The sequence below is a fragment of the Heptranchias perlo genome, chromosome 40, assembly GCF_035084215.1.
Source record: "Heptranchias perlo isolate sHepPer1 chromosome 40, sHepPer1.hap1, whole genome shotgun sequence".
Taxonomy (NCBI): domain Eukaryota; kingdom Metazoa; phylum Chordata; class Chondrichthyes; order Hexanchiformes; family Hexanchidae; genus Heptranchias; species Heptranchias perlo.
In genome coordinates, this window is record NC_090364.1 from 13,177,430 (window position 1) to 13,202,262 (window position 24,833).

Here is a 24,833-nt window from a genome sequence, read left to right on the forward strand (position 1 = left end):
AGTCCTCGTGGAGATGAAGTCCTGTCTTCGCACTGAGGACACCATCCAACGTGTTGTGTGGTACTATCACTGTGTTAAATGGGATAGATCTAGCAGCTCAAAACTGGGCCTCCATGAGGTGCTGTGGGCCATCAGCAGCAGCAGAATTTTATTCCAGCACAATCTGTAACCTCATGGCCCGGCATATTCCTCACTCTACCATTACCAACAAGCCAGGGGATCAACCCTGGTTCAATGAGGAGTGTAGAAGAGCATGCCAGGAGCAGCACCAGGCGCACCTAAAAATGAGGTGCCAACCTGGTGAAGCTACAACTCAGGACTACATGCATGCTAAACAGCGGAAGCAACATGCTATAGACAGAGCTAAGCGATTCCACAACCAACGGATCAGATCAAAGCTCTGCAGTCCTGCCAGATCCAGTCATGAATGGTGGTGGACAATTAAACAACTAACGGGAGGAGGAGGCTCTGTAAACATCCCCATCCTCAATGATGGCGGAGTCCAGCACGTGAGTGCAAAAGATCAAGGCTGAAGCGTTTGCAACCATCTTCAGCCAGAAGTGCCAAGTGGATGATCCATTTCAGCCTCCTCCCGATATCCCCACCATCACAGAAGCCAGTCTTCAGCCAATTCGATTCACTCCACGTGATATCAAGAAACGGCTGAGTGCACTGGATACAACAAAGGCTATGGGCCCCGACAACATCCCGGCTGTAGTGCTGAAGACTTGTGCTCCAGAACTAGCCGCGCCTCTAGCCAAACTGTTCCAGTACAGCTACAACACTGGCATCTACCAGACAATGTGGAAAATTGCCCAGGTATGTCCTGTCCACAAAAAGCAGGACAAATCCAATCCGGCCAATTGCAGCAAGACCTGGACAACATCCAGGCTTGGGCTGATAAGTGGCAAGTAACACTCGTGCCAGACAAGTGCCAGGCGATGACCATATCCAACAAGAGAGTCTAACCACCTCCCCTTGACATTCAACGGCATTACCATCGCCGAATCCCCCACCATCAACATCCTGGGGGTCACCATTGACCAGAAACTTAACTGGACCAGCCACATAAATATTGTGGCTACAAGAGCAGGTCAGAGGCTGGGTATTCTGCAGTGAGTGACTCACCTCCTGACTCCTCAAAGTAATTCCACCATCTACAAGGCACAAATCAGGAGTGTGATGGAATACTCTCCACTTGCCTGGATGAGTGCAGCTTCAACAACACTCAAGACCCTGGTGTTTGTGCTGCCCAGGACCCTGGTGTTTGTGGTGCCCAGGACCCTGGTGTTAGTGGTGCCCAGGACCCTTGTGTTAGTGGTGCCCAGGACCCTGGTGTTTGTGCTGCCCAGGACCCTGGTGTTTGTGGTGCCCAGGACCCTGGTGTTTGTGGTGCCCAGGACCCTGGTGTTAGTGGTGCCCAGGACCCTTGTGTTAGTGGTGCCCAGGACCCTTGTGTTAGTGGTGCCCAGGACCCTGGTGTTTGTGCTGCCCAGGACCCTGGTGTTTGTGGTGCCCAGGACCCTGTTGTTAGTGGTGCCCAGTACCCTTGTGTTAGTGGTGCCCAGGACCCTGTTGTTAGTGGTGCCCAGGACCCTTGTGTTAGTAGTGCCCAGGACCCTGGTGTTTGTGCTGCCCAGGACCCTGGTGTTTGTGGTGCCCAGGACCCTGGATTTAGTGGTGCCCAGGACCCTGGTATTTGTGGTGCCCAGGACCCTGGTGTTTGTGGTGCCCAGGACCCTGGTGTTTGTGGTGCCCAGGACCCTGGATTTAGTGGTGCCCAGGACCCTGGTATTTGTGGTGCCCAGGACCCTGGATTTAGTGGTGCCCAGGACCCTGGTGTTTGTGGTGCCCAGGACCCTGGATTTAGTGGTGCCCAGGACCCTGGTATTTGTGGTGCCCAGGACCCTGGTGTTTGTGGTGCCCAGGACCCTGGTGTTTGTGGTGCCCAGGACCCTGGATTTAGTGGTGCCCAGGACCCTGGATTTAGTGGTGCCCAGGACCCTGGTGTTAGTGGTGCCCAGGACCCTGGATTTAGTGGTGCCCAGGACCCTGGTGTTTGTGGTGCCCAGGACCCTGGTATTTGTGGTGCCCAGGACCCTGGTGTTTATGGTGCCCATGACCCTGGATTTACTGGTGCCCAGGACCCTGGTGTTTGTGGTACTCAGGACCCTGGTGTTTGTGGTGCCCAGGACCCTGGATTTAGTGGTGCCCAGGACCCTGGATTTAGTGGTGCCCAGGACCCTGGTATTTGTGGTGCCCAGGACCCTGGTGTTAGTGGTGCCCAGGACCCTGGTATTTGTGGTGCCCAGGACCCTGGTGTTAGTGGTGCCCAGGACCCTGGTGTTAGTGGTGTCCAGGACCCTGGTGTTTGTGCTGCCCAGGACCCTGGTGTTTGTGGTGCCCAGGACCCTGGATTTAGTGGTGCCCAGGACCCTGGATTTAGTGGTGCCCAGGACCCTGGTATTTGTGGTGCCCAGGACCCTTGTGTTAGTGGTGCCCAGGACCCTGGTGTTTGTGGTGCCCAGGACCCTGGATTTAGTGGTGCCCAGGACCCTGGTGTTAGTGGTGCCCAGGACCCTGGTATTTGTGGTGCCCAGGACCCTTGTGTTAGTGGTGCCCAGGACCCTTGTGTTAGTGGTGCCCAGGACCCTGGTGTTTGTGGTGCCCTGGACCTTGGTGTTTGTGGTGCCCAGGACCCTTGTGTTAGTGGTGCCCAGGACCCTGGTGTTTGTGGTGCCCTGGACCTTGGTGTTTGTGGTGCCCAGGACCCTGGTGTTAGTGGTGCCCAGGACCCTGGTATTACTGGTGCCCTGGACCCTGGTGTTTGTGGTGCCCAGGACCCTGGATTTAGTGGTGCCCAGGACCCTGGTATTTGTGGTGCCCAGGACCCTTGTGTTAGTGGTGCCCAGGACCCTGGTGTTTGTGGTGCCCAGGACCCTGGATTTAGTAGTGCCCAGGACCCTGGTGTTAGTGGTGCCCAGGACCCTGGTATTTGTGGTGCCCAGGACCCTTGTGTTAGTGGTGCCCAGGACCCTTGTGTTAGTGGTGCCCAGGACCCTGGTGTTTGTGGTGCCCTGGACCTTGGTGTTTGTGGTGCCCAGGACCCTTGTGTTAGTGGTGCCCAGGACCCTGGTGTTTGTGGTGCCCTGGACCTTGGTGTTTGTGGTGCCCAGGACCCTGGTGTTAGTGGTGCCCAGGACCCTGGTATTACTGGTGCCCTGGACCCTGGTGTTTGTGGTGCCCAGGACCCTGGTATTAGTGGTGCCCTGGACCCTGGTGTTAGTGGTGCCCAGGACCCTGGTATTAGTGGTGCCCAGGACCCTTGTGTTAGTGGTGCCCTGGACCCTGGTGTTTGTGGTGCCCAGGACCCTGGTATTAGTGGTGCCCTGGACCCTGGTGTTAGTGGTGCCCAGGACCCTGGTGCTAGTGGTGCCCAGGACCCTGGTGTTTTTGGTGCCCAGGACCCTTGTGTTAGTGGTGCCCTGGACCCTGGTGTTTGTGGTGCCCAGGACCCTGGTATTAGTGGTGCCCAGGACCCTGGTATTAGTGGTGCCCTGGACCCTGGTGTTAGTGGTGCCCAGGACCCTGGTGTTAGTGGTGCCCTGGACCCTGGTGTTAGTGGTGCCCAGGACCCTGGTGTTAGTGGTGCCCAGGACCCTGGTGTTAGTGGTGCCCAGGACCCTGGTGTTTGTGGTGCCCAGGACCCTGGTATTAGTGGTGCCCAGGACCCTGGTATTAGTGGTGCCCTGGACCCTGGTATTAGTGGTGCCCAGGACCCTGGTGTTAGTGGTGCCCTGGACCCTGGTATTTGTGGTGCCCAGGACCCTGGTATTAGTGGTGCCCAGGACCCTGGTGTTTGTGGTGCCCAGGACCCTGGTATTAGTGGTGCCCAGGACCCTGAATTTGGCAGCACCAAAATAAATCTCTCCATTCACCCCTTTTCAGACAACCAATCACATGCACCCGGAAGCAGACTAGGACCAATAGCTCTCTGCCAGAGGCGGGACTCTCGCCTCGCCCAATAGGGAGCGAGCGGGCGTGTAGCAATCTGAGGCCGCAGCCAATAGGAGGGCGCGGGATCTGACAGTAACCATTGATCGGCGACGCGTGGGGCGAATTGGTGCCATTTTCCGGGTGGAGCGGCTGCAACCTGAGTCCATGCCCGACCCGGGGCGCCTGATGCTGGGGGAGAAAATGAAAGGGAACTCGGGGCTGATGGTGGGCCATGTCTTTTCTTACGAGAGCCTGGTGCACGCTGTGGCCGGGGCTGCGGTAAGTCTGCTGGGGCCCCCCCCCCCAGTGAAGGGGAACCCCTCCCCTCCCCTCCCCTGTGCCCCCCACTAACCTGCTTCAGATTTCTTGCCTTGTACAAATGATTGGAATAATATTTTTCTCCAGTCTTTTCCAAAAGGCAGAGTGTAAGAGAGAGAAGAGGAGGACTTCTATTTGGCAAAAGGGAAACTTTATTAAATAAACAGATCAACATCAATTTAAGTTACAGAGGATCAGCCATCCCAGAATTTCCTGTATTCTGAGCTGGTTTATCCCCAGTGCCATTGCTGAATTAACCTCAGGAACTTCCCCCTTCACCCATCAGGGTTTATGGTTGCCAATAAACAAGGGAGACATTCAAACACCGATGGCAGTGGAGAGGAATAGTCAAGAGGCTACCCCCCCGCACCCCCCCACCCGGGGCAGGGTCCAGGGTCTGAGTTATGTGGAAAGATTGACGATACTCGCTAGTTAGCGGATAGCTAATATGATTCCTATATTTAGAGAGGGAGATAGAACCGGTCCAGGGAACTATAGACCGGTCAGCTTAATGTCGGTGGTAAGAAAGATAATGGAATCTTTACTCAAAGATGTAATAGAAAAACATCTAGAAACTGAAAATATAATAAAGGTTAGTCAGCACGCTTTTCAAAAGGGATGGTCATGTTTGTCCAGCCTTATTGAATTCTTTGAAGAGGTAACAGAATGGATAGCTAAGAGTATTGCAGTAGATGTAATATATTTGGATTTTCAAAAGGCCTTCAATAAGGTACCGCATTGTAAACTCATGATTAAGGTCAGAGATGTGGAGTCAGGGGACAGGTAGCAGAATGGATAGTAAGCTGGCTACAAAAGAGAAAACGGAGAGTAGGGGTTAAAGGTAGTTACTCAGACTGGCAAAAGGTGGGAAGTGGTGTTCCACAGGGATTGGTGTTGGGACCACTGTTACTCACCATTTACATGAACGATTTGGACTCGGAAATCGGAAGTACAATTTCAAAATTTGCAGTGACACCAAATTGGGGGGTATAATTAATACCGAGGAGGGCTATGACAAAATACAGGCAGACATTAATAAACTTGCAGAATGGGTGTGTAATTGTCAAATTAATTTCAATATAGATAAATGAGGTATTACATTTTGGTAGGAAGAATAAGGAGGCCACATACTGCTGGGGTAGAGGAGCAGAGGGATCTGGGGGCACAGATACACAAATTGTTAATAAGGCCATAAAGAAAGCAATCAAAGCACTTCATTTCTGGAGAGATAGAATTGAAAAGTAGAGAAGTTATGTTAAACTGGTGTAGAACCTTGGTTAGACCTCACTTGCAGTACTGTGAACAGTTCTGGTCTCCACACTATAAAAAGCATATAGAGGCACTGGAGAAGGTGCAAAAAAGATTTACAAGGATGATACCAGAACTGAGAGATTATAACTATCAGGAGAGACTGAACAGGCTGGGGCTCTTTTCTCTAGAAACGAGAAGACTGAGAGGTGACCTGATAGAGGCCTTTAATATAATGAAAGGGTTTGATAGGGTAGACGTAGAGAAGATGTTTCCACTTGTGGGGGAGACCAGAACTAGGGGCCATAAATATAAGATAGTCACAATAAATCCAATAGGGAATTCAGGAGAAACTTCTTTACCCAGAGAGTGGTGAGAATGTGGAACTCATTACCACGTGGAGTAGCTGAGGCGAATAGCATAGATGCATTTAAGGGGAACCTAGAAAAGTATATGAAGAAGAAAAGAATAAAAAGATATACTGATAGGGTTTGATGAAGTAAGGAGGGAGGATGCTCTTGAGGAGCATGAACACTAGCATGGACCTGTTGGGCCGAATGGCCTATTTCTGTGCTGTACGTTCTATGTAATTTAAGCTAGTTACGGTAATGGAACAGGTAAATCCAGAATATTACTTTAAATTAAATAGGGTGGAACAAGGGGATGCAAGTTTAAACCAGTAAAAGATAAATTGAGGACTAATATCAGGAAGGTCATCACAAAGAATGATCAAAACTTGGAATGGATTCTCAGCGTAAGGAAAACCTTGCATTTATAACGTGCCTTTCATGGCCTCAGGATTGTGGCCATGTTTCCCTACCGTACAACAATGTAATGTACAAAAAAATGTCGTCACTATTGTAGAGTAATGCGGCCAGCCAAATTTCGAACAGCAAGGTCCCACAAACAGCGATGCCAGTTAACCCGTTAAGAGAAGCAAGGGAGGAAGTAGCAAAGGCTCTGACCATCATTTTCCAATCCTGTCTGGCTACAGCATGGTGCTGGAGGACTGCTAACGTTGTACCGTTGTTCAAAAAGGCAGAATGGGATTGACCGTGTAATTATAGGCCAGTCAGCCTAACCTCAGTGGTGGGCAAATTATATTGGAAACAGTTCTGAACGACAGTATTAATCGTCATTTAGAAAGGCACGGATTAATCAAGGACAGTCAGCGTGGATTTGTTACAGGTTGGTCGTGTCTGACTAACTTGATTGAATGTTTTGAGCAGGTAACAAGGAGGGTCAATGAGGGTAATGCGTTTGATGTAATGTACATGGATTTTAGCAAGGCTTTTGACAAGGTCCCACGTGGCAGACTGGTCAAAAAAGTACAAGCCCATGGGATCCAAGGGAAAGTGGCAAGTTGGATCCAAAATTGGCTCAGTGGCAGGAAGCAAAGGGTAATGGTCGACGGGTGTTTTTGTGACTGGAAGGCTGTTTCCAGTGGGGTTCTGCAGGGCTCAGTACTGGGCCCCTTGCTTTTTGTAGTATATATCAATGATTTAGACTTGAACGTAGGGGGCATGATTAAGAAGTTTGCAGATGATACAAAAATTGGCCGTGTGGTTGATAGTGAGGAGGAAAGCTGTAGACTGCAGGAAGATATCAATGGACTGGTCAGGTGGGCAGAAAAGTGGAATTCAATCCAGAGAAGTGTGAGGTAATGCATTTGGGGAGGGCAAACAAGGCAAGGGAATACACAATAAATGGGAGGATACTGAGAGGTGTAGAGGAACAGAGGGACCTTGGAGTGCATGTCCACAGATCCCTGAAGGTAGCAGGACAGGTAGATAAGGTGGTTAAAAAGGCATACAGGATACTTTCCTTTATTAGCTGAGGCATAGAATATAAGAGCAGGGAGGTTATGCTGGAACTGTATAAAACACTGGTTAGGCCACAGCTTGAGTACTGCACACAGTTCTGGTCACCACATTACAGGAAAGATGTAATTGCACTAGAGAGGCTACAGAGGAGATTTACGAGGATGTTGTCAGGACTGGAGAATTTTAGCTATGAGGAAAGATTGAATTGGCTGGTGTTGTTCTTTTTGGAACAGAGGAGGCTGAGGGGAGATTTAATTGAGGTGTATAAAATTATGAGGGGCCCAGATAGAGTGGATAGGGAGGATCTATTTCCCTTAGCAGAGGGGTCAGTGACCAGGGGGCATAGATTTAAAGTGATTGGTGGAAGGATTAGAGGGGAGCTGAGGAAAAATGTTTTCACCCAGAGGGTGGGGTGGGGGGGGTCTGGAACTCACTGCCTGAAAGGGTGGTAGAGGCAGAAACCCTCAACTCATTTAAAAGTTGCTTGGATGTGCACTTGAAGTGCTGTAACCTACAGGGCTACGGACCAAGATCAGGAAAGTGGGATTAGACTGGATGGCCCTTTTTCGGCTGGCACAGACACGATGGGCCGAATGACCTCCTTCTGTGCTGTAAATTTCTATGATTCTATGATCTGATTTTAGTGGTGTTAGTTGAAAGGTAAATATTGGCCAGGACACTGGGAGAACTCGCTGTTCCTCTTCAAATATTGCCACAAGACAGACCTAGAACACCCACCTCAACAGGTTTTAACTCTGTTTAACGTCTCATCCGAAAGACGGCGCCTCTGACAGTGCAACCCTCCCCCGGTACTGCACAGAGGTGTCAGCCTGGATTGTGTGCTGAAGTCCTGGCGTGGGAGTTTGACTCTGAGCCAAGCTGACACTTAGTAATAGAAGGGAAAAACCCTGCAATCATTTCAGAAAGAATTAGATGCAGCTGGGGATGGGGGGAGCTGCAAGGTCCTTCTGGATGGATTAATTAAGATGGGCCGAATGGCCTTCCCTGCCTGTAATTATCTTGTGATCATGTGATAAGTCCTCCAGGAACAGGGTTGCAGGGCCAGTTCAGCTCGAAACAAGCCCGTCATCCACTCTCCAACGAAAGAAAGACTTTCATTTATATAGCGCCTTTCACGACCTCTGTACGTCCCAAAGCGCTTTACAGCCAATGAACTACTTTTTTGAAGGGTCTTCACTGTTGTAATGTAGGAAACGCGGCAGCCAATTTGCGCACAGCAAGCTCCCACAAACAGCAATGTGATAATGACCAGGTAATCTGTTTTTAGTTGTTGGATAAATGTTGGCCAGGACACCGGGGAGAACTCCCCTGCTCTTCTTTGAAATAGTGCCGTTGGATCTTTTACACTCACCTGAGAGGTTTATGCCTCATCTGAGCGACGGCAGCTCCGACGGTGCAGAGCTCCCTCACTACTGCACTGGGAGTGTCAGCCTAGATTCTGTGCTTAGGTTCCTGGACTGGGGCTTGAACCCACAACCTTCTGACTCCAAGGCGAGAGTGCTACCCACTGAGCCACGGCCTACACCTAAGGTACAGCTACAACACTGGCATCTACCCGATAATGTGGAAAATTGCCCAGGTATGTCCTATCCACAAAAAGCAGGACAAATACAATCCGGCCAATTACTGCCCCATCAGTCTACTCTCAATCATCAGCAAAGTGATGGAAGGTGTCGTCGACAGTGCTATCAAGCGGCACTTACTCACCAATAACCTGCTCACCGATGCTCAGTTTGGGTTCCGCCAGGACCACTCGGCTCCAGACCTCATTACAGCCTTGGTCCAAACATGGACAAAAGAGCTGAATTCCAGAGGTGAGGTGAGAGTGACTGCCCTTGACATCAAGGCAGCATTTGACCGAGTGTGGCACCAAGGAGCCCGAGTAAAATTGAAGTCAATGGGAATCAGGGGGAAAACTCTCCAGTGGCTGGAGTCATACCTAGCACAAAGGAAGATGGTAGTGGTTGTTGGAGGCCAATCATCTCAGCCCCAGGACATTGCTGCAGGAGTTCCTCAAGGCAGTGTCCTAGGCCCAACCATCTTCAGCTGCTTCATCAATGACCTTCCCTCCATCATAAGGTCAGAAATGGGGATGTTCGCTGATGATTGCACAGTGTTCAGTTCCATTCGCAACCCCTCAGATAATGAAGCAGTCCGTGCTTGCATGCAGCAAGACCTGGACAACATCCAGGCTTGGGCTCATAAGTGGCAAGTAACATTCGCACCAGACAAGTGCCAGGCAATGACCATCTCCAACAAGAGAGAGTCTAACCACCTCCCCTTGACATTCAACAGCATTACCATCGCTGAATCCCCCACCATCAACATCCTGGGGGTCACCATTGACCAGAAACTTAACTGGACCAGCCATATAAATACTGTGGCTACGAGAGCAGGTCAGAGGCTGGGTATTCTGCGGCGAGTGACTCACCTCCTGACTCCCCAAAGCCTTTCCACCATCTACAAGGCACAAGTCAGGAGTGTGATGTAATACTCTCCACTTGCCTGGATGAGTGCAGCTCCAACAATACTCAAGAAGCTCAACACCATCCAGGACAAAGCAGCCCGCTTGATTGGCACCCCATCCACCACCCTAAACATTCACTCCCTTCACCACCGGCGCACTGTGGCTGCAGTGTGCACCATCCACAGGATGCACTGCAGCAACTCGCCAAGGCTTCTTCGACAGCACCTCCCAAACCCGCGACCTCTACCACCTAGAAGGACAAGAGCAGCAGGCACATGGGAACAACACCACCTGCACGTTCCCCTCCAAATCACACACCATCCCGACTTGGAAATATATCGCCGTTCCTTCATCGTCGCTGGGTCAAAATCCTGGAACTCCCTTCCTAACAGCACTGTGGGAGAACCTTCACCACACGGACTGCAGCGGCTCAAGGAGGCGTCTCACCACCACCTTCTCAAGGGCAATTAGGGATGGGCAATAAATGACGACCTCGCCAGCGACGCCCACATCCCATGAACGAATTTTTTTAAAAACCATGTTCCTAAGGTAAACGGACAGTTTTATGCCCCCATTTCCCCCCCTCCCCCCAACACATAATCCGCACAGCTCGGTTAAAAGGCAAGAGGTTTCCTACAATCTGGAACAGCCACTCGGTGTGGGTCTGAGTCATTCCTACATACCAATTAAGAGTAGGAGTAGGCCATTCGGCCCCTCGAGCCTGCTCTGCCATTTGGTAAGATCGTGGCTGATCTGATTGTGACCTCAACCCTACTTTCCCATCTACCTACTATAACCTTTGACTCCCTTGTTAATCAGGAATCTATCTAACTCAGTCTTCCCGTGAGAAGGTCATTGTACACTGTACTGAACTTGGGGACTAGTTGCTCCTGGTTTTCCCCCAAAGTAAGCATCTTAAGTTTAAGTGTTTAGACACTGTTGAGTCTGCACCTCCATACCCAGTCACTGTTCCTCTTTTTCTCTCCAGGGAAGTGTGACAGCAATGACCATTTTTTACCCATTGGATACGGCCCGCTTGAGACTGCAAGGTAAGATTCCGTTGAGGATTGGAGCTGTAAAAGGCCCCCCCCCCCCGGCCTCCTCCCTCCGTGGGGCTTAGTCATCCTGAGATCTACTGAGCAGGGATGGCCCCGGGTTCGATCCCCAGCCTGTGCCGGGTCGTTTGCCTTCAACCGGGGCGCTACAGTTAAAGAACGAACCTGCATCTGATGCCCTCCGCCTCCCTGGGCTAGGCAGAGGGACGATCAGCCAGGCTTCCTGCGACTGATTGCTATCCGCCGAGCCCTGGCGGGAAGTGGAGGTGTGTAAACAAGGGGCGAGGACAGTAATCGGGCTCGACTGTGATGCCCCACATGGTCGAGGAGCGCCAACCTTCTAGGCTCACCGGTGAAGAATAGAATTCAAAAGCAGGGAAGTTATGTTGAACCATGTGGAACTTCGGTTAGACCACACTTGGAGTACTGAGTTCTGGTCTCCATATTACAAAAAGGATATAGAGGCACTGGAGACAGTGCAACAAAGATTTACAAGGATGATACCAGCACCCATCCCCAGGAGTCAGCCTTTCCGGGGTGGGAGTCGGGTTGCCAACATCCTGCCTCCAACTGCCCCACCCCCACACTCTCGCCATTGGTCACCCGACACGTCCATCACTGCTGTGTCCCGCCTTCCTGTGCCAATGGGAACAGACTCTTAATTACCTGATTGGACGGTTCTTGACGCTCAGCCTTGTCGTCCCGCCTCCAATATTTTCATAGCCAATGAACGTTCAAAGGAAATGAAAAAAAAAAACCGCAAGTAATTTTTTTTTTAAATGTCGCTGAGATTTTTCTCGCAGCAGTGGCTAGGAGATTAATCCTCAATTCCTGGAGACTCCAGGTCAATCCTGGAGGGTTGGCAACCCTATGGCGGGAGGATTAGGGGAAGAAAGAGAATTACTGTGATTGGGCTTTTCCATAGCTGATGTGCTCTTTCTCCTTGTCGCAGTGGATGAGAAGATGAAGGCACAATCTACCCCTAAAATCCTGGCCAAGATCATCAAAGAGGAGGGACTGTGAGTACAAACGTGGCCACGACTGGCCTGCGTCAGCACAACAAAATGGTCTCCTTTCTGCTCAGAAGATTGAAGTGATTGAAATCAAACGCTCAGCATCTCTTGTCCACTCCGCGATGGTTCAGTTGGTAAATGCACTGCCAGTGCGTCTGTCACTGAACCAGACAGACCAGGAGGGGGGGGGGGGGGGCCCAGGCTTACGTTGAGTTTGCTGATCTCGTTACGATTGCGCTCTCGGTGCCCCTGAGTTACGGAGTGCGGGGGGAAGGCGGGTGTATGATCAGCCAGGGTCCCTGCTCCTGGCGTCTGTCTGGTGATCCCTGCTAGGAAGCGTGGGTTACAGAAAGACAGACCTGTGTTTCTGCAGCGTCTTTCACAACCTCAGGACGTCCCAAAGCGCTTTCCAGCCAATTAAGTGCTTTTTGAAATGTAGTCACTGTTGTAATGTAGGGAATGCGGCAGTCAGTTTGTACACAGCAAGATCCCACAAACAGCAATGTGATAAATGACCCAATGATCTGTTTTTTAGTGATGTTGGTCGAGGGATAAATATTGGGCCAGGACAGCGGGGAGAACTCCCCTGCTCTTCAAAATAGCACCGGGATCTTTTACCTCAAACTGAGGCCCGTCTGCCCTCTCGGGTGAGCATCTCATCCGAAAGACGGCACCTCCGGCAGTGCAGCGCTCCCTCAGTACTGCGCTGGGAGTGTCAGCCTGGGTTATGTGCTCACGTCTCTGGAGTGGGACTTGAACCCACCGCCTTCTGACGCGGAGGCGAGAGTGCTGCCCACGGAGCCACGGCTGGTATTAGGGGAAGGCGGGACTGGACTCCGGCTGTGATCTGCGCCACAGTCGAATAGCCCGCTGGCGCTGCCTAGGCTCGCGTGTTTTTTAAAAGAAATGGCCACTCGGGCGAGATGCCAGTTCCGTGGAGTCGGACCCCAGCAAGTGGGGGTTGGTGGGGTGGCTGGGGGGAAGCTGGGGATGTGGGAGAGCTGGTTTCCTCGATCATGGCTTAAACCATCAAGCCGTGTAAATAACCGGATCGGGTGTGTGAACTCAGCCTCTTCCCTTGTTGCAGGGCAGCGGTGTATCGCAGTTGGTTCTCCGTCATCTCCAGCCTCTGCTGCTCGAACTTCGTCTATTTTTACACCTTCAACACCCTGAAGGCCGTCTGGGTCAAAGGTCAAGCCTCCACCAACGGCAAGGACCTCGTGATGGGCTTTATCTCTGGTAGGTACGTGGCTATATTGGTGCCTGCAGTTAATCACAGCAGTTTTCCCTGCCCTGTGAACCCAGAGGAGCTCCAACTAGAGTTGAGGTCGAAGATCAGCCATGATCTTACTGAATGGCAGGGCAGGTTCGAGGGGCCGAATGGCCTACTCCTGCTCCTGTTTCATTTGTTCTAGGCCCAGGCTCAAGTGTAGGACGTGAAATTCATTGTCCATTTACAATATGGACAGGGGTGAGGAATAAGGGGGCCACTTACACCTTGGAAAATGGGGTAGGAGAGCATGGGGATCTAGGGGTACAGATTCACAAATCAATAAAAGTAGCGACGCAGGTTAATTAAACCATTAAAAAGTGCTTCAAAAGCAGAGAAGTTATGTTAAACTTGTATAGAACCTTGGTTAGACTACACTTAGCGTACTGTGAACAGTTCTGTTCTCCATTTTATGGAAGGATATAGAGGCACTGGAGAAGGTGCAAAGAAGATTTACTAGGATGATACCAGAACTGAGAGGGTACAGCTATCAGGAGGGATGGATGAGGCTGGGCTCTTTTCTCTAATGGGTCACTAATGTCCTTCAGCAAAGGGAACCTCCCTCTCCCCTGCCCCAAACCTGGTCTGGCCTAATATGTCTCCAGTCTCTCACTATGTGGTTGACACTTGGTGCCCACGGGGGACCTGGAGCTGGGCAGTGCTTTGCCAAAAACGAATTAATAGAATCAAATAGCACAGGAGGAGGCCATTCAGCCCATCGTGCCTGTGCCGGCTCTTTGAGAGAGCTATCCAATTAGTCTCACTCCCCTGCTCTTTCCCCATAGGCCTGAAAATTTTTCTTTTGAAGTATTTATCCAATTCCCTTTTGAAAGTTATTATTGAATCTGCTTCCACCTCCCTTTCAGGCAGCGCATTCCAGATCAGAACAACTCACTGCGTTAAAAAAAAACATTTCTCCTCATCTCCCCGCCCACCCCCTGGCTTTTTTGCCAATTATCTTAAATATTTAGTGGTGATGTTATCCCTCCTCTCCCTCTTTAACCATTTCTCCAAGCATGGATTCATCCTCTGGCTTTACCAAACCGGCATCCCCAGCCCGACGAGGGACCACGAGGGAATTCTGGAGGGAGGGAGAAGGGGTCTGTGAGGCTGTCCTGTTTATTTATTGACTCACTAGCACATTAAGTGTGTTGCTGCACATGAATAAAACACCTTTCACGCAATGATGGCGTTCTTTTCTTTGGGAAGTGGGGTGCGTGACATATATTGGAAGTTCAGACAGAGGGTGTGCCTGTACTTACAGGGGGTCCTGGGGAATGCGTCTGTGTTTTCGGGGATCCCCCTGATCTATTTTACCTAGGCCTGTTTCCTCAGTGAATCCTCACACTCCCTGCAGCTGTTTTAACGGGCGTTGTGTTGTGTTTGCAGGTGTTGTAAATGTCCTTGTTACCACTCCGCTGTGGGTGGTGAACACCAGACTCAAACTGCAGGGGTCAAACCTCCGAAATGACGACATTCGTCAAACCGACTACAAAGGCATTCTGGGTGAGCACTTAAAATACGTTTGCCATTTGGAAAAATATTTTGGCGGGAAGAATGAGAAGGCCACATACTTCCCTGGAAAATAAGAGTCTAAACAGGGTGGAGGAGCAGAGGGATCTGGGGGTACAGATACACAAATCATTAAAAGTAGCATCGCAGGTTAATAAGGCCATAAAATATGCAAACAAAGCACTGGGGTTCATTTCTAGAGGGATAGAATTGAAAAGCAGAGAAGTTATGTTGAACTTGGTTAGACCACACTTGGAGTACTGTGAACAGTTCTGGTCTCTATATTATAAAAAGGATATAGAGGCACTGGAGAAGATGCAAAAAAGATTTACAAGGATGATAGCAGAACTGTGAGATTATAACTATCAGGAAAGACTGAACAGGCTGGGGCTCTTTTTTTTCTAGAAAAGAGGAGGCTGAGAGGTGACCTGATAGAGGTCTTTAAAATTATGAAAGGTTTTGCTAGGGTAGACGTAGAGAAGGTGTTTCCACTTGAGGGCCATAAATATAAGATAGTCACTAATAAATCCAATAGGGAATTCAGGAGAAACTTCTTTACCCAGAGAGTGGTGAGAATGTGGAACTCACTGCCACAAGGAGTAGTTGAGACGAATAACAAAGATGCATTTAAGGGGAAGCTAGATAAACACATGAGGGAGAAAGGAATAGAAGGATATTTTGATAGGGTTGGATGAAGAGGGGTGGGAGGAGGCTGGTGTGGAGCATAAACACCGGCACAGACCAGTTGGGCCGAATGGCCTATTTCTGTGCTTTAAAATTTGCTGTAATTCTATGTGACTCTTTGGAATTCTCCACCCCAGAGGGCTGTGGGAGCTGAGTCGTTGAGTATATTCAAGGTTGAGATCGATAGATCTTTGGACCCTAAGGGAATCGAGGGATAGGGCAGGAAAGTGAAAATGGAAGATCAGCCATGATCATATTGAATGGCAGAGCCGGCTCGAGGGGCCGTATGGCCGACTCCTGCTCCTGTTTCTCCACCGCATTCCCGGGCCACGGGAACCTTCCCCTCTTTGCTGTATTTTCCCTCCTTCCCTTCCCCCCACTCTGCTATTCTGCCGTAACCACTTACACACCCTCTGGACCCATCTTTTGTTTTGATACTTGTCTCGTTATCACCTCATTTTGCCTGGCCGTTTAATCACTCCTGCCCCCCACACTATCACAGGCTATCTGTTCTTTCACTGACCCCCTTCCCCCCCCCCCCACCGGCTCTGTATTTGCTTAAAAAGCTGTTCGTCTCCCAGTTCTGATGAAAGGTCATCGACCTGAAACGTTAACTCTGTTCCTCTCTCCACAGATGCTGCCCGACCTGCTGAGTGTTTCCAGCATTTTCTGTTTTTATTTCACTGCTGTGTGTCTGTCTGCGGGCTGGCCTCTTGTCATTGACCTGTTCTGTTGGACGATCCCAGCTGACCTATGAATCTCTCTCTCTCTCTCTCTCTCTCTGACAGGCCTGCTGTAACGTGTCCTTCTATGTCTGACCTCCGGCTCCTTCTTTTCCTAAACCTGTTCCCCCTCGCTTTGTTCCAGATGCTGTCACTCAGATTGTGCGGAACGAGGGAGCCCCGGCCCTGTGGAGCAGCACTTTCCCCTCGCTGCTCCTCGTCTTCAATCCAGCCATTCAGTTCATGTTCTACGAAGGGTTAAAGCGACAGCTCATGAGGGGGCGGACTGAGGTAAGGGCACTGGGGGTGGGCGGGCGGCTGTGCGTCTGCCTCACGTTCATCCCAAATCCAGCACTGGTCATGGCAGAGGGGGAGGATCAGAATGTGGAGGGAGGGGGTTCAGGGCGGGAGCTGCGAGGCCTGGGGCTGGAGTTGGGGTTGGGCCTGGAGCACGGTGCGAGGCCTGGGGCTGGAATTGGGTTTGGGCCTGGAGCACGGTGCGAGGCCTGGGGCTGGGGTTGGGGTTGGGGTTGGGCCTGGAGCACGGTGCGAGGCCTGGGGCTGGAGTTGGGGTTGGGCCTGGAGCACGGTGCGAGGCCTGGGGCTGGAATTGGGTTTGGGCCTGGAGCACGGTGCGAGGCCTGGGGCTGGGGTTGGGGTTGGGGTTGGGCCTGGAGCACGGTGCGAGGCCTGGGGCTGGAGTTGGGGTTGGGCCTGGAGCACGGTGCGAGGCCTGGGGCTGGAGTTGGGGTTGGGCCTGGAGCACGGTGCGAGGCCTGGGGCTGGAGTTGGGGTTGGGCCTGGAGCACGGTGCGAGGCCTGGGGCTGGAGTTGGGGTTGGGCCTGGAGCACGGTGCGAGGCCTGGGGCTGGAGTTAGGGTTGGGCCTTGGGCACCATGCCAGGCCTGGGCTGGAGTTGGAATTGGGCGTGGAGCACAGTGCGAGGCCTGGGGCTGGAGTTGGGGTTGGGCCTGGAGCAAGGTGCGGGGTTGACCGTATTTCAGAATGATTTTCTTCCCATCTGTTTCAGCAGCTTTTCTCACTCGAGGTCTTCATTATTGGAGCCATTGCCAAGGCCATCGCCACCACGGTAACCTACCCCCTACAGACAGTGCAGTCCTTACTGCGGGTAAGTTGGAGAAAATGCCCCAATTTCCAATGCCTGATTACCGTAGCCCTTTTCTTTCTCCTGTTGCTGTTTAATCCCTAACTCTGAGAGTGTTAAATAAGCAGCAGAGATCAATGGCGCCCACCTCCAGTAAGACCATTGACGCCAGGATCCCGATCACCTGATCTGCCCCTCGCTGCAAGTTCAAGCGTCTTCAGTCCAGCCCCACAAATCGAGCCGGAACATTCTGTGGTTTCTAGTGACTGGGCCTCAGTACCCCTGGGACAAGTTGTGCTGGAAAAATAAAGGGATTAGCCAGTAATGATGATGATGATGATGAGGCCTGAGAAAGGGCCCAAGGAAGGTGGCTCATTGGGTAACGCTCTGGCCTCGGAGTCAGAAGGTCGTGGGTTCAAGTCCCAATCCAGAGACTTGAGCACGTAATCCAGGCTGACTCTCCCAGTGCAGTACTGAGGGAGTGCTGCACTGTCGGAGGTGCCGTCTTTCGGATGAGACGTTAAACCGAGGCCCCGTCTGCCCCCCTCGGGTGGATGTACAAAGTCCCCTGTTGCTATTTCCCAGAAGAGCACGAGAGCTCTCCCGGTGTCCTGGTCATTATTTAGCCCTCGATCGACCGACCGCACCAAAAACAAATGAGCTGGTCATTTATCTTTGTTGTTTGTGGGATCTTGCTGTGCTCAAGTTGGCTGTTTCCCTGCATTACAACAGTGAAGCTCCCATGTTTGATCCCCAGCAGGAGCAGGAGGTTCTACAAATGAGCTCCTAACCCAATTATACAGTGCTGCTCCGTGGATGTCGGGCGAGAACAGGTTTTCGTTCAGCCGCGATGCCCCCTGCAGTTGAATAGTCCACTGAGACTTGCCGTCAAGACTCACGTCTGAAAAGCGACCACGTATCTGAGGGCAGTCGGCACCTGTGGAACCGTACCCCAGCAAGAGTCGGGGCCTTTGGGAAATGGGGGGGGGGGAGGGGGCTGGAGAAACCCTCGCTGTAACACTCTGGCAAATTGGTTTGTTCTCTTTCCCCAGTTTGGCCAACAGAGAATGGGCCCAGAGAACCGGATGCTGGGAAGCCTCCGAAGTGTCATCTACCTCTTGAGTCAGAGAGTGAAGTGAGTTGCGACTTTCCTGAGCTGTCAGTTGTACTGTGGATGTGTGTCGTTGAGTGACTGAGCAGGCGAGGCAGGGCCCAGGCTCAATTCCTGCTCCCACTGGCCTCCACGTCCCTGGGTTGTTGGCCAGGCGAGCACTGGCCCGGGGTTCCTGCTCCTCATCACCTAAAAGTGCATGCGAGGACGGAGGGGTGCGAGCAGGACTCTGCTGGGCCGCGATGCTCCCCGTGGCCGAACGGCCGCTGACTCTCGCTACCTAGTGCGGAATGGCAATGGCCACGTGCGCAAGGCCCTGAAGAGGTGGGACCAGCACGAGTCAGCGGCTTCAGAAGAGATTAGAGGAGGTGGGGGTTAAATATGGAGCGAGCAGCGAACGTGGGGAGACTTTGAATCGTACAGCATCGAAGGAGGCTGTTCGGCCCATCGTGCCTGTGCCAGCCCCTTTGAAAGAGCTATTCAATTAATCCCACTCCCCCTGCTCCTTCCCCATAGCCCTGCACATTTTTTCCCCTTTAAGTATTTATCCAATTCCCTTTTGAAAGTTACTATTGAATCTGCTTCCACCGCCCTTTCAGGCAGTGAATTCCAGATCATAACAACTCTCTGCATTAAAAAAAAATTCTCCTTATCTCCCCTCTGGTTCTTTTCCCAATATTTTAAATCTGTGTCCTCTGGTTACCGACCCTCCTGCTAGTGAAAACAGTTTCTCCTTATTTACTCAAACCCCCATATATTTTGAACACCTCTATTAAATCTTCCCTTAACCTTCTCTGTTCTAAGGAGAACAACCCCAGTTTCTCCAGTCTCCACACAACTGAAGTCCCTCATCCCTGGTACCATTCTAGTAAATCTCCTCTGCACCCTCTCCATCCTTCCTAAAGTCTGGTGCCCAGAATTGAACGCAATACTCCAGCTGAGGCCTAACCAGTGTTTTATAAAGGTTTAGCATAACTTCCTTGCTTTTGTACTCTATGCCTCTATTTATAAAGCCCTGGATCTCATATGCTTTTTTAACAGCCTTCTCAACTTGTCCTGCCACCTTCAAAGATTTGTGTACATACACCCCCAGGACTCTCTGTTCCTGGGCCCCCTTTAAAATTGTACCATTTCGTTTATATTGCCTCTCCTCATTCTTCCTACCAAAATGTATCACTTCACACTTCTCTGCATTAAATTTCATCTGCCACGTGTCTGCCCATCTCACCAGCCTGTCTATGTCCTCCTGAAGTCTATCACTATCCTCCTCACTGTTTACTACATTTCCAAGTTTTGTGTCATCTGCAAACTTTGAAATTATGCTCTGTACACCAAAGTGCAGGTCATTATAATAAACGTACAAGTAACGTATATATAGATAGAGATACCTTTTGACCCAGGTGGGACAGTCTCCTGTGGGAGGGGGGAGTGTCAGTAGAATGGAAAGTTACGGGGAGGGCTGGACGATGGATCTGAGGATGGGACCCTGGACCGTGCACTGTTGGAAGAAAGTTCACTTTGTACCACACCAAAACTTGGGCCGAGAAGCTGAATTCATTCCAAACATTCCCATCGACTGTCGAAACTGGGAAATGCACAGTGGGCGAGTCAGTGAGACAGACAAAGGGCAGTTTAACACTGTGGGTGTGAAGGATGAAAAATCCCCAGCCCACAATGCAAACCTATCTTTCTCTTTCAGAAGCTGACCCACTCCCCTCTCTGTGTTTCCGGCACACTTTTTTTTAGTTTGGATTTCTAATATTTGCAGTTTTTCTGTTCGCTGGACTGTGGTGACATTGTCCTTTTTTTGTTGTTGTTACAAACAGGAGGCAGGGTTTCATGGGCCTGTACAAGGGGTTGGAAGCCAAGCTTCTCCAGACGGTGCTCACTTCTGCCCTGATGTTCCTGATCTATGAGAAGATCACAGGCTTCATTTTTCGAATCATGGGCGTGATGCCTCGCCTGGGAGACTAACAAAAGAAGGAACTACCTCGAGGACATTGTCAGCTTCACTCTCCCTCGAGCCCTGGGCGTCTCCCCCCTCCCCCTTGGAGCGGCAATCCAGAAAACGGGCAGCGTTGCACTTTAGGGGACACGGAAGTGGCTGTAAAGATTGTGTTCTCATTGAGCTGAACTGACAACCCACTCGGACTAGAAGTAGCCCCGGGTGGGATTAAAACATGTCGACAATTATTAAAATGAACATTGCCAATGGTGTGTCTTCTTCACTGAGTGAGGTTATGTGTGAGTTCCTTTCACAATTAATACAATGTACAGCACGGAAACAGGCCATTCAACCCAACTGCTCTGTGCTGGTGTTTATGCTCCACAGTGGGAGCTTCCTCATCGAATCCTATCAGCATATCCTTCTATTCCTTTCTCCCTCATCTGCTTATCTAACTTCCCGCTAAATGTGTCACGACATCCTCCTTCACATGGAAAATGGCTCCCGGCCTTTCCGCACAAATCTGTACGGTTGTAAAAATCTTATTTCTGCATCCCCTTCCTCTCTGCAAAACCTTACTTCCTTTGTCACACTTCTGTCAGCTTTTTTTTTCCCCTGGATTTATAATGGTAACCACCTATGTAAACTTGTCACGCTGCAGTTACACCTTCCTGCCAACAGTGGCGCCGTAGCACCTCAGTTTTGCATCTCCTAGCTCGTCAGTCGACAGAGCAGCGATGCCTGCACTGTTCCAACCTGCTCTGCTTCCCAAATGTTTTGCTATTTATAAATTATTTAAAAAGTGAAGTATATAAAATAAGGACAGAATGCATGAGTTTAAAATGGGGACTGCGTTACATTTGCTCGTCCCGGTCCAACTATTCCCCCATTTCCTAACCTCACTTCACCTGACGACCCCACTTGGTCTCGATTTTCCCAAGTGCAAAACCAAAGGCGATGGTTTAGTAAAAGTGATTGGCAGAATCTGTACCAGAATTTATGGTGTTATCTTGTCTGTCATCTTGGCCTATTCTTTGTCTACACCACTAGTTAATTTGTCCAAGCAGTGCGATAACACTCATTGTCTGTTAGGCATTCTTCCACAAGGAATCCGCACTCAAAAGTGGTCAAAGGTAGGACTGCAACATGTCGTACCAATTAGGTGTCAGCTGTGGCTCTGTGGGTAGCACTCCCGCCTGAGTCTGAAGGTTGTGGGCTCGAGTCCCACTCCAGATACTCGAGCACAAAATCTAGGCTCACACTCCAGTGCAGTACTGAGGGAGTGCTGCACGACTGGAAATGCCGTCTTTCAGATGAGACTTTAAACCGATTGTCCTCTTGGGGTGGATGTAAAAGAAGTTGTGTTATTTGAAGAAGAGCAGGAGAGTTCTCCCCGGTGTCCTGGCCGATATTTATCCTTCAACCAACATAACTAAAACAAATTATCTGGTCATCATCTCAATGCTGTTTGTGGGATCTTGCTGTGCGCAAATCGTCTGCTGCATTTTCCTACATTACAACAGTGACTACACTTCAAAAAGTACTCCATTGGCTGTTATGCACTTTGTGAAAGGCACTATATAAATGCAAGTTCTTGATTTCCCCCTGGGGTGACAGTCTTGCAGCTGGATGACAGAATTTGTTCTTGAAGCATTCAAATATTCCTAAGCCTCACACACAGCTGTTGACTGTGTCGTCTTCTCCGTATCAGGGAAAAGGCAGAGTTTCTGCTCTGACCTTACTGCAAGTCCCAGGGCATCAATACACACCCAGCAGTAGCAAGAAATACTTCCAATTGTAGTTGATTTTCGGTGGGAGAATTCAGAGGCAGCTCTGCTCCAGAGCCCAGTAGCAAGAGAAACTATTCGGAGTTTGGTCCCACATTCCAGAGGCAATGGAACACAAGGTATCGATTGTCTGGCATTGTGAAGAGATTACTAACCCTGCTCACAGTTAGCATCTTTACTGTAGGAGAGAAAGAGTTTCTGTCCATAAACAAAATGAGTATTGACAACACCGCCAATGAGTTCAAGGTGAGGCGGGACTTACAGCAAACAGTATTTAAGCAACACACTACAGCAATTAAAGTCTATTTAAAAAGAGTCTACAAGCTACAGCAAGCAGAACTCGTGACCAAAACTACAGCAAAGTCTCCCGATAAAAGCAGGATTATTTCTCCAGCAAAATGCCGTGAGTGGAGGATAGTTACAGAATACAAATTATGTGCACAAAATCAATCCCAGTCACTCACAGCAGTACAAGCTCCAGGCATGATTGACAAGGGGAATTACCCACAAGGAGTAGTTGAGGCGAATAGCATAGATGCATTTAAGGGGAAGCTAGATAAACACATGAGGCAGAAAGGAATAGCAGGATATGTTGATAGGGTTAGATGGAGAAGGGTGAATGGAGCATAAACACCAGCATGGACCAGTTGGGCTGAATGGCCTGTTTCTGTGCTGTACGTTCTGTGTAATCTCCATTCCGGGCGGGGCTAGTGGTGTCACTATATGCAGACTTTTTTTTAGTGATAGTATTACAGAACAAAGAAATGCTAAGCTAAAATCTGCAGGAGATGCTACAGAGTGTTCTGCCCAATGTATCCTGACAATGTGTGTAGCTGCTGGAATTGGTGACTGCAATAATCTGCTTGGATGTCTCCCTGACTAAACTGAAGGATCTTGCAAAGTTAAATATTTATAAGTCTGCGAGTTTCTACCACATTAAGGACCAGGCTGACACTGAAATAATAAAAAGGCTAAAAGTACACTCATTTAATGTTATGGACGTATATTATATTTTCCTAAGGGCCCCATTTTGCCCAGGGTAAAGACCAAAATCTTACAGAATGTGTCGAGCCTTCTCACAAAAAACATAAGAAATAGGAGCAGGAGTAGGCCACATGGCCCCTCGAGCCTGCTCTGCCATTCAATAAGATCATGGCTGATCTTCGAACTCAACCTTTCCCGCCCGATCCCCACATCCCTTGATTCCCTTCGTGTCCAAATATCCATTGATCTCAGTCTTGAACAGACTCAATGACTGAGCATCCACAGCCCTCTGGGGTAGAGAATTCCAAAGGTTCACAACCCTCTGAGTGAAGAAATTCCTCCTCATCTCGGTTCTCAATAGAAAGATTTTTGGAATCAAGGCTGAGGTGAAGGACGTAACACAGGTGAAGTTTGGGAAAGACGCTGATAGTTAGCCAGAGCTACCCAACCCAACAACACCAACAACTTGCATTTATATAGCGCCTTTAACTCAGTAAAATTTCCCAAGGCGCTTCACAGGAGCATCATCAAACAAAATCTACACCAAACCAAAGGAGGAGACATTAGGATAGGTGACTAAAAGCTTGGTCAAAGAGGCGGGTTTTAAGGAGCATCTTAAAGAAGGAGAGACCTAAAGGTTCAGGGAGGGAATTCCAGAATTTACAGCCTAGACGGCTGAAGGCATAGCCGCCAATGGTGGGGCGAAGGGAGTGGGAGATGCACAAGAGGCCAGAGTTGGAGGAGCGCAGAGATCTCGGAGGGTTGTAGGGGCTGGAGGAGGTTACAGAGATAGGGAGGGGGTGGAGGGATTTGAACACAAAGATGAGAATTTTAAAATCGAGGCGTTGGTGGACCAGGAGCTGATGTAGGCCAGCGAGCACCGGGCTGAACAGCCCACCTACAGTTTCACCAGAAAGGCTGAATTGCAGGAGTTCATCAGGGCTGAGCCAACAATGACGACTTCTGTTCAAAAAGATGCCTCGGATCCCTGGGCTTCTCTCGTGAAACTGGAGCCTTCATTAAATGATAGCGTTAAAATCTGCCCGAATAATGTTTTCAGCTTGTCACAGTTGGAGACCCGAACTGTCACTAGAAACACAAACCTGGAGATGGCAGAGAGACAGATGCTTGACAATAGGACAATGTCCAAACCACAAGATCTTCTGAAGCAATCTTGGATTCGTCAGCTGATGGGCTTCAGTCTGCGTTTAAGAACATGGCGATTTGGATACAATGCACAAGGACAATGAATGAGATAAAACAATGGAGACTATTTAACCACTGCTGCATCACCCGACGTCAACGGTAAGGTTCCATCCCATAACTTGGCAGCTGTGATTGGATACGTGATGTTTAGGTGAGCAGATACGAACAGGAAAAGTCCCTCTGGTCCATCAAGCCTGTCCTTCACAATTGCGATGCCTTGTGCATCACAATATACACACTGCCCACCCCACCCGAAACCACGTGATCTTCTGGGAGAGGCGACAAAAGACAAAACCCTAGGCCAACCTGGGAAAAAGAAAAATCTGGGAATTTCATCTCCGACCCCTTAGGCCGGATCGAAACTAGATCGCAGGAGATCACTAGAAACAGGAGATCACTCTGGCCCTGATAATTCTAGCATTACGCTACCGACCTTTGGTTTGAGGTGACCTCCGCCCCAGCCAGAAACAGGTCCATCTCTCGCTTGAAGGAATTCAGTGAATTGGCGTTCACCGCACAAGCTGGCAGCCTGTTCAAGAGGCCCACTGTTCTCTGGGAAAAGAACC

General features: G+C 50.1%; 1 protein-coding gene across 2 annotated transcripts; it reads left to right on the top strand.

The window, feature by feature from the left end:
* The first annotated feature begins 4,086 nt into the window (after window positions 1-4,086).
* slc25a17 (solute carrier family 25 member 17) lies at window positions 4,087-20,557 on the top strand. Of its 2 annotated transcripts, none has more exons than XM_067974620.1 (9): window positions 4,087-4,275; window positions 10,862-10,922; window positions 11,881-11,947; window positions 13,029-13,180; window positions 14,601-14,717; window positions 16,275-16,420; window positions 17,160-17,258; window positions 18,287-18,369; window positions 20,172-20,557. In XM_067974620.1, exons 1-9 carry the CDS (start codon window positions 4,162-4,164, stop codon window positions 20,317-20,319), a joined length of 987 nt encoding a protein of 328 aa, XP_067830721.1. In that variant the 5' UTR covers window positions 4,087-4,161; the 3' UTR covers window positions 20,320-20,557. The 2 variants fall into 2 exon arrangements, with proteins under 2 accessions (XP_067830721.1, XP_067830722.1); XM_067974621.1 differs by having other exon boundaries at window positions 4,088-4,275; window positions 17,163-17,258.
* Window positions 20,558-24,833: the final 4,276 nt, after the last annotated feature.